Raw genomic sequence first — 10,244 nt, forward strand, 5'->3', positions numbered from 1 at the left:
ATCGGATGAAGCAATGTGCATCCCGGCATATCTGCAAGCGGGACAATCTTTAAACTGACGTATATAAAAAGAAAGTATTCCAATCATACACATGACAATATGCATTTTCAAGCAGAAGTATATGAAGTACCTCTCAGAAAGCAGTTAAGAAGATAATTAACAAACATGATGTGGGAATGACAAATTTATTTAATAGACAGATTGAGCATCTGTAATGGAGTGGTTGTAGTCGGCACAAAAATCAGGAAGCAGAGCAACGTAGTTCTTAGAAAACTCATCAAGAAGTCTCTGGAGACATGCCAATGGTTTCAATAGCTCTGCAGATAAAGGCACCAGAGGAACATCCAGCAGAATACTCCATGATTCTGGGTGTCCCAATGAACCGACAAGGCAACAGAAAGAGGAAGAGAACTGGTCAACGCTAAGGTGCCAAGAGGTGGATTTTGGGGCGAAGCATTGTACTGCATGCAACTGAAATTCATATTAAAATACCCTTTTATTTCAATTGATCAAATGAAAACCTGTAAAATAATGGCACCAGAAATACTCGCATCAAAACTGTCAAAAGTGTCAAATATTGGCACAGGAATGCGAAATCAACCCATAAACCAGTGGGTGGCCTCCCACAAAGGCGACTTGATGACCATCTAAACATGAGTCAACTACTTCGGAATCATCGAAGTCAAGTTGCTATGGCGTATTCTGGAGAGATAGTGCTCCACGTTCTATTGCCTCCTCAGCAGATCAGAACATTAAAGAGTCACAATCAATAGACACAGAGTCGTGTTTAGTAGCAATGACGAGATTCATATGACAGGGCGTGGCTACCCAAATACCATTGTCGAAAACAACAGCATAAACTCAGGAAACTGACAGGACTGGGATGATGCAAATGTGATAAATCTAACGTTAAAAGTGACTTTGCGTTGAAAAATTGCATTTTTTTCAATTTTCTAGGCAATTTTATCATTTCTGTCTTATATTTGTTGTTTTCTTGTTATATATATTTGTAATCCAAAAGTTGGCTATTAATGGTCAAATGTTACATCGTACAATTTATTATCACACCCTTATAATTGAATTATGAAAACAAAAATATATTCTGCAGTTAATTGAATTTTTCTGTGTAAACAATGATCGAAATCACCTACACATTCAACCAATCGGAAAAAAGAAACAAAGATGTAATAACTCATACTTAATTAAAAATTTGACTTATCAATTTTGTTTAGATAGCGCATCGTTGTTGTTCTTAGGACAATAAAATCTGTCGCAAAGAGCAGTTGACTCTCATTTAAACTATGACTTAGTTCTTGATCAACCTTATTCTTTTGCTTTATTTTTGTTTGCAAGGTCAGAAAATCAACAAAATTACAAAATTAGGTCAGCTATATATTACAAGAAAGTATCAACAATCCACCATTGAATAGAACTTTTCAATACCAGATGGAACCTATTGGATTTTCTTAACTTCAATTATTTAAAATTACAGTCCTTTAACCGACTGAGCGACGGATTATTTTGGCAAGATTATTAGTTGATTGCGAAATAGTGAAGAAGTATTTAGGTTTAAAAGTGCAGAACAAGGCTCAAATTTTGAATACTGGGAGGCACGGAGATTCTTGTGCAGCGGCATATAATAAACTGTTTTTTTTTTTTGCCCTAAAAGTGAGCCATTGTTCTTTGAAATTGTTTCTAAGGGTTCGAAAATTAATTAGGTTGCACTATCTACACATTTTGTTTTAACGGAAGAAGTGAGTTAACAGTTTTTTAAATTTTGACGTTCACTCAATGCTGATTACTTAATCAAGTAAAGAGATTTAAATGAATACTTACACGGTAAATGTCAAGTAACTGCACAATATACATTTGCTGACAAATACAATTAGGATACATTAGTAACACAAAGAATTTTGGAATTTGAATGTTAATACTGAACAAATGAACTACTAATTTACCAGTTTAGAAAATTAACTGTAAAATGACAAAATATGAAAAACTGCTCTGTTGAACTATACAACTGTCGTTACTCACACATGCAAACATCATAAAGTCGCATCGGTTGCATTGATGGACGGCTCAGAATTTACCCTAATCGTATGCTGAAAACTTTTGGTTGCTGTGAGTTCTCTCCAGAATTTGGGGGGGGGGGGAGGGTGATCGGTTGACAAAATTCCGTCAGGAACTTTCATTTTTTTTTATTTTTTTCCAAGTCTTCTCAATTTCGAAGTTTTCGTAAGTTTAGTCTATAGTTCTGATGGTCTCACGTTTTAGTCAGTTGCGATGCCAATATTGCTCTTGAAAAAACAATAATCGAACAATGACGCCAACTTCAATATGTTCTCTGCTGAACTCTCCATGCTCCAATTTTGACACTTATTGATTTTACCACTCGATCGTCCGTAGTGGAGTCTTGTATTATGCCTCCCATTCTGTTCTCATATTGTTTGACGGAGTCATCTACCATTCAACCGAGTTCTTTTTGTTTCATGATGCAAAATTTTTTTGCCCGTGTCAGTTTTTGAAGCCATTGGATGAACTATTTTCAATCCATCTTTTCTACCTCAAGCCAGCCTACTCCTTAGCAGCTTTCTTCAATTATCCCGGATCATGGTACTGTTCACTGGTTACTAACACTGTTCACTGGTCACTAACATCATCTAAAAGTGATTGGATGTGACGGCTGAAAAAATGATTCGGTTAGTCATTTATTGCCGCCAGTTGTCTTGCGTTGAATTTGTGCTCCAAAAGACTCTTTGTTGTCCTGGGAACTTTACCTGATCTGCGAGGCTGAGGCTGTCTAAGGTTGCAATCATGACCCTACTGCAATTTTTCAAAAAGTTCCTCTCAAAAGATAGGTGCTCCAAGTAGTTTAAACATCCATAGAATTTTTTCAGCTAAGTCACATGCGACATATGCCTTGTCCCATTCGTCCATGAAAGCTCCCAGTTCCTTGGCCGCTCCGACCAAATCCGTGACGTTATTGCTGATAGTGATAAATTTTGAGCTCTGTGGCGCGTCATAAAAGGTCGGATAAAACTGGCTTCGTCCGCCTCTAAGAAGGTCTGCCTTATGCAGTCCGCCTCTAAGAAGGTCCGTCTATTCTGGTGCAGGTTGTCAATTTGAGCCTTGTGCGACATAGGTTTTGCCACTGGATAATCTGCTGACTACAAAATTGTACTTCGCGTTTTACTACATCTATAGATAACGCGGTTGACCCTATACTCATTTTTTTCTGCTTTTTCTGCATCTTTTGTTCCGCTTCATGTAGTGAAAATTGGCAGATTTTAGAGTACCACACTCTTTCCTACTGCAACTAATGCAATAGGCAAAGAAATTTTTGACTGAGTTGAAGCTGCTTAATTGTCTCCCAATCACAAAGATAATCAAACTGAGTCTCTATTGACATAATCATGTATGCCGAAGATTGCAACCATGGCCTTCTTACAACTATGAACCAGTCTTCCCCAATTTCTAAAAAGAGAGGAGTTCCAAGGGGGTTAAACTTACAAAAGTTTTGTTTTGAGATAAGCCACTTGCCGCCTTTACCTTGTCCCATTCGTTCAAAAAATTTTTCAATATCTTGGCTCCAACAAAAACCGTGCGTTATCGAGGGTATTTGTACTATTCGAACCTTGTCGCTAATGAATATCTGCACTTCGGCAGGTCTTGACTAAACTGCTTCAATTTGTACTTCTCTAGTTTTGATGCAGATGACCAGGTGGCACTATTTTGTCATACAATGTCGGAGAAAATGGTCTGCGTCCATCAACAGTGAGGTCTTTCGTTGTTGGATGGATTGGGTTTGCGTTCCTGTGCCTACATTCAACACATCCTGAACTGATTTTTCATAATGCATTGCGTAAATCAACATTAGAGAAATGCAGCCGGATATTGTTTCTCACTCATTTTGTGCCTAATTCTTGTGCATATTCTCATGTTAAGCCTGCTGCAACATAAGTTGTGCTACGGGATGCTTTGCAGAGTAAAAAGTTGTACTTTTTAACCACTTGTTTTAACCACATATTTGAATGTTTCGCTTGATATTTTACTCGAATTATCTTCCCCATTTTCACAACGGGTGACACTTTGAAGATTGTTGATATTTCTTTATCACTCGCCATTGACCTCTTAACAATTGAAAAATCTCGATTTGAGCAAGTGAAATTATCAATCATTCGGTTTCATGAATCTGGGCAGTTTGTAGAGAACCCTGTTATTTTGTACTGAACCTCATTCAGGAGGCAAATAAATCTCTGATTCAGTTGAAGCCTCCTGATTGACCCCTTCACAGGGATTAGAGGATTGAGTCTCTATGGCCATATTCGTGGTAGCTTGCTCAACCGCAAATTCGGGCTCCTTGCAACACAACTTTGGCCACATATTTCGTCCTTCTGAAGCCTCATCGGCCCGTTCAGCCATAGCGACTCCTGGTTTCCTTCCATTGACATTCCCGAGTTCTTATCGCGGCAGGACTTTTGACACCTTTGATTTGTTTCACTTTATCCATAGAAAAGTTTTCAAGAATGCTTGCAGTTCTATTTGCTACAAACACTTCTTGTTTCTTGTGAGTTGGCTGTACACAGTACTACAGTTCATTAATCCGTCAAATGGAAAGTTTTTCCAACTTTCCAACCCTCTTCACTCAATGTGTGCTTTCTGAGACAAACTCCACAAATTGCTGCATGAAGTTCTAAGTTCTGTATTTTAATGTACCAGATTGGTGGTGCCAGAAACAACAATTTGCAACCACAAAGGTCAGTTTTTGAATTGTTTATTTTTGTATACATGCCAAGAAGCAAATTACTTCTCCAGATGTGAGATTGTGGACTCTCGAAATTAAGAATCTTTTTTGAAAAAAGTAATCTTCATATTTCTCTAAGCAGCGTCTATACTTTTTAGAAATAGGGGCACAAATCAATGAAAAAAATATTCATGTGGTTTGAACAGTGCTGAGACAAAGGATAAAACAGTTCTCTGAGTTACTTTTGCAGGAAACACTTCTTCATTTTCGCGAAAGGCAATGAGACGCTCGGTGTCTGTTTTTCAATTAAGTCCGAGGATTGAGGAGCCTTGTGGTTTTGTATCATAGTTTTTAACAGTTTTTTGATCTGTGGTGTTCTAGGATATTCCACTTGACATCTTGGCCTTTTGTTATCTTTTCGTAAAATTGAATTCACCTACGCTCAGGATAATTTAAACGTTCTGGTAGGTTTCAATTGATTCTTGGCTGATTTTCACTGCCAAAAATTGTCCAAGAATATGTTTTGTTTAACAATTTTGTAGGGAAAGTTGTCGTTGACTGTAGAATTTTTGATTATTTGATGCAAAGCCTAATTTGCAACACATTTACAGGCCTGAGCCTCAAAACCGGGTCTGGTAAACTTGTAAATAAATTGTTCTTGATCAAGTTTTTCAGCTGATAATGCCTTCGCGTTCCTGGAAACTCACAAAACTCCAAATTGATATTGAAGCAAATCTGGCCAGTTAGGAGGTTGTCATTAACGGACAGACCTTGGTACCTTGCTTCAGCGCTGCAAACTTTGAACTTGTCTGGTTTGTGCAAATTGATTGCGGGGTCATCTGAAAAATACCTTTGAAGCTTGTTTTCAGTTTGGTTTAATTCTGTTTGTTCAACGTCACTAACTTTTCATCCCTTGACCTCGGTGTCAATTGTATCCTCATCACCTTTTGTAGCATTTCTTCCATCTGTAGACCCCACTCTAGGAACTTGAGTTGAACCTGTGCATAGGGGACAATAACCGGTAATTTCACGTACAAGTCCGACCATTCTTGAACACCAATTAGAAATTAATTTTGATCACCAAGTATAAGTTTTACATTAACAAAGAACTGCACTGTAGTCGAGGATTATCGTAAGTTGAAGGAGCGAACTGCACTGTGTCAGTCTTGACATCTTGTTTTCAATGGAGCTCCTGCTTCTGACAAAGATGTTTTGGGGCATTGAATTTTAAGATAAGACACATTTTGGAAAAAGCATATGAGTAAGTTTGATTGGCATCAATGGGACGAATCGGTGAGTGACTCCGGCTTGCACTGCTTCGTAGCATCTGAGACGAAATCTGTGGCAACCTCCTTCCTTGAAAGATTTCTAAGCAAAAATTTGTTTTGTCGCTTTCTACACTTGCAGGATTTTTAGGGTTGATATGGTCTCAAAAACTTAAACCAGTCGGAACTTTTTGAACTGTTATCATCGTTTGCTTTTTTTATTCCTTTGAACTTTTCAACAACCCAAATTGCGTATTGTCCGTCTCTGAAAATACAATTGAAGATCTCTTGTTTGCTAGAGTTTTGAGCGTTTGAAGTAATCCATTTCGATTTATCCATAGTTGGACAAAACATTTCTAATGCTAGCAAATATTCATGAGCAACCCTTCGAATGCAGGCCACCTTCTGAAAATATTGAAACTACATCCATTTAGGTGACTACCATCACGACAGCTTTCAATCACATCTGTTTGATTTAGTTTCAGGAGTCGCTCATTATGTGGATATGCAACGATACACGTCAACCCATCTGTGATAATGATGAGTTGTGCGTTCTGTTCTGGGAAACATTTGGGTTTATTGGCACTGTCCTTGTTTTTCTCAAATTAATTTTGAACGTCTTGAGTGTTCTATTGATGATTCTTGGTCCCATGACTATTTCATTTGAGCCCAAACGCTTCCATGTAGAAACTGCACTTTCACCCTAAAGAGTGAACATATTCCAAGAGGGCCGAATCCTGCTGAGAGAAACAGAGGACAAACAATAAGACTGGCATCGTCAGAATTTCAGATAAGACTGACTATTGGGCATGGGTACGGTTAAACTTCAAATTTTTCAACAAAATTTGGTCGATTTGTATTCCTCGGGTTTTGTGACTTGACATCTTTGTCACTTGTACTTTTAAACAATTCTCATGAGATTTTCGTCGTTGACAATTAGTTTATAATCAATTAATGCAAATGCAAGTTGCTTGCCGCTTGAATTGGTCTTGTGTAATCAAAGACATCTGTTTCCTGCTGTAGATTTTCTCGCCACAGAAATTGTAGGCATATATTGTTGCCATATAGTCTTTGCTCAAAATCTGGTCCAGATTGAGCATTGTCATTAAAAGCCATACCTTGTTTCTCTGCTGACTTCTTCTTTGAATTGATGATTGGGTCATGTGACAAACTACATTGAAGCTTCTCTTCAGTTTGATGTAATTCTCTTTTTGCAACTTCACCAATTTACCGCGGTTTGACGTGGACGTTAATTGTATCCTGATATCGTTTTTTTCGTGATTTGTCCTTCAGTAGGGGCCACTATCTGGTGATATGAGATAAATCAGTGAAGAGGAGAAATTTTTCGGCAACTTTTGGTCCTCCTCTTGCCTCAAGGGTTCTGTTCTGTTCTGTTCTGTTCTGTTCTGGCCGTTACGCCTTTGGGGCTTGGCCGGGATGCCACCGTCGTCGATGCCTCGCGATGTTGCTTCTTGTTATTGCTTTGCCGCATACCTCACAGGGTACTTTCGTCTCTTTCGTGGTCTTTTCTCGGCTATCGTCTAGTTCCATTCTCTTCGCCTCTGTACAGTCGGACTGGCTCGCTTCGTCTCGTCTTGGGGGTTTGCAGTGTTTTTGTTTCTGGACTCGCAAACTCGTTTTCATCATTTCTTTGCCACACTTCTCACACTCTGCCTTTTCTGACCCGGTGCACGTCTTGCTGTGGTTGGTGAGGAGGCTGCGTTCGTTAAACGTTCTGTTGCAGGTCCGGCACGAGAATATTGCCGTAGCTTTTCCGTGAATTCTCCGCTCGTGCTGTACTCGGCCACCTGCTGTGGCACATACCCTGCCGCAACCTTTCCATCTGCAGATGAAGCTCGTTTCGTCACTGTTTTCTCCGCGTTGGCTTCTCAGCGGTTTGGGTTCGCACCTTGCAGACAGGCTCATTTTGTCTTCCCATTCTTGGAGGTGTTGTACTCTTTCCGCAATTGTCTTTCGCCATCTCTTCCGGTCTTGGGTGAGGTTCTCAAGGTTGGTCCAATCCACTCCTGCTTCGGATGCCAATCTTCTCCAGTACGCTATTGTTCCTCCGCGTAGTTTGCCACCCTCCTTCGTAGGCTCGTCCCATTGCCCCAAGACAACTCTCTTCACCATGCGTTCGTCCGGCATTCTCAAGATGTGGCCAACGCGTTCGAGCGCCCTCTTCTCTATTTTGGTTCTCACACCTACGATCTCAAGCTCTCGACGGACACCATACATGTTGACATGTTCTTCTTGCATGCGTTTCAGTGGCAGGCCTCGTCCATTGTTTCACACTGACCTGTAGCATTTGTCAACCATGCTCTGTAGTTTTCTTATGCTCGTCGTGTTCCATGGTCTCGTGCTGCTGTCGAAAAGAAGATTTGACTCAACCACTGCTTGGACAATTACTGCTCTCGTTCTCTTCGTGAGGCTGGATCGCCAGAACCAGTGGCGAAGTTTGCTCCAGGCCATGTAGCCTCGCTTCAGGCGTGCTTCGATGTCCTCCTTTAAGTCAATTCTCGTACCCAGCATTCTGGTCTGTCTCGCTCCTGCGCTCCCGAAAACCATGTTTTCCTCTTTGCCATCATGGCATTTTTCTTCAAAATGCCACAGCCTGCTTTTCACGATCTCCTTTCCTGTTCTCTGCTCGTCTGTCCATCCAATCAGCGTTGTATCGTCAGCGAAAACGGTTTCTGAAACTGTGAAGCTTTCTCTTCCCTCACTTCTGAGAGCTTTCTTCGTGTTTATGGGTGGTAAACTGTTTCCCGGGCGCCAACTCCATCTCAGACCATACTGTTTTCCGCTGTTTTCTGCTTCCTCTCTTCTGGCTTCGGTTGCGCCACGCATTGCCTTGGGGTGGTAAACATTGAACAATATGGGCGAGGTCGCGCACCCTTCTCTGAGTCCTCGGCAGGGTATCCAGGATTCGCTCATACCTCCTTTGCCCTTTATGCTGTAGTATGTATTCTCGTGTAGAGCCTTGAGGATCTTCATGGCTTTTGCCGGTACCCCAAGTTTGACGAGGAGCTCCCACAACAACGGCTTGCTTACGCGGGGGTAGGCTTTCGTTATATCAAGCAACGTTGCCCCAGGTCCGTCTTCCTCGTGGTTTCGGCCATATACTCTCCTCACTTCCTCGTCTGTGCGAATGATGATCTGGGTGGCATCTGCTGTTGATCTGCCCCTTCGGAACCCTGACTGCGTTTCTCCCAGGACACCTATTGCTTCCGACCATTCCCTTAGCCTTGTTGCTAGGATGCGCGCTATCAGTCTGCTGGCGAGTGGCAGTAAGCAGACCAACCTATAGTTGTTGAGATCATCCTTCTTCCTCACTTTTTTTGAAGAGGGGGACTATCCATCCCTCACGGGTAATCGCCGGCCATCTGTCCGCGGGGGTGTTGAGTAGGTCTATGAGGCAGTTGTAGAGTCTCTCCTGGGCTCCTCCGCTTAAGACCTTCAGTGCGATAAGCCTCACTCCGTCTACTCCTGCGGAATTGTCTTTAATCTTCTGCAGCTCGTGATAGAACTCTTCGAAAGACACGTCGCTCGCCAGTTTCTCCCCTGCTTGTGTTGTCGTAATATCGTTTCGATAAGGTATCTTCTCGGCTGTTTCCCTTATCTCCTCAGCTGTTCTCTCGTAGCGCCTCTCGGAAACTTTCATGAAATGAGCGCGGTATTCATCAGCTGTGAAGTGTTCTTCTTCAATCACCCTGAGGTCCTTGATGCCTATCTCCCGGAGTGTTTGGTACTTCCTTCTGGTATCGCCGCTGCCTTCTGCCGACTTGATTTCCTGTACCAGGGTTAACCACCAGGATTCCTCCCACTCGGTTTTTTTTTCTTGAAAGCCGCTCTCGTTTCCTTGCGGGTTTCCCTCGCGGTGAGGTTCCCTGCGTTTAACTCCTCCGTCAGCTTCTTGATCCTTTCTTGGAACGCCGATATCTCGGAAGTGCGCTGTTCTAGCCATGGCTTCAAATTTGTTTTCTCTTTCAGGCCACACGTTTCTTTGCCGGTCTCCGCCATCTTCCGCACCGCTTTCTCCAGAGTTAGGTTCTCCTGCTGTAAGAACTTGTCCATCTTCGTTCTGAACTCGGCTGCTGGTCCCTCTTGTTTCAGGGCGTCCCAGTTGATCGGCGGGTTTTTTTGGGGGGGGGGGGGGGTTCCGTTTTTTCCTCGGGCGTTCTTTGATTCGGATACACTTTGGCATATGATTCGACACTCTTTCCACTGCTGCCGTC

General features: G+C 41.8%; 1 protein-coding gene across 1 annotated transcript; it reads right to left on the bottom strand.

Moving 5' to 3' along the window:
• Window positions 1-8,298: 8,298 nt before the first annotated feature.
• Window positions 8,299-9,973, bottom strand: LOC142346172 (uncharacterized). Its single transcript, XM_075398681.1, has 2 exons — window positions 9,376-9,973; window positions 8,299-9,260 (listed from the first exon to the last, which is right to left on the bottom strand). Exons 1-2 carry the CDS (start codon window positions 9,971-9,973, stop codon window positions 8,299-8,301), a joined length of 1,560 nt encoding a protein of 519 aa, XP_075254796.1.
• Between the last annotated feature and the right edge of the window lie 271 nt (window positions 9,974-10,244).

Source organism: Convolutriloba macropyga, chromosome 9, assembly GCF_964194025.1.
Source record: "Convolutriloba macropyga chromosome 9, txConMacr16.3, whole genome shotgun sequence".
Classification (NCBI taxonomy): Eukaryota; Metazoa; Xenacoelomorpha; order Acoela; family Convolutidae; genus Convolutriloba; species Convolutriloba macropyga.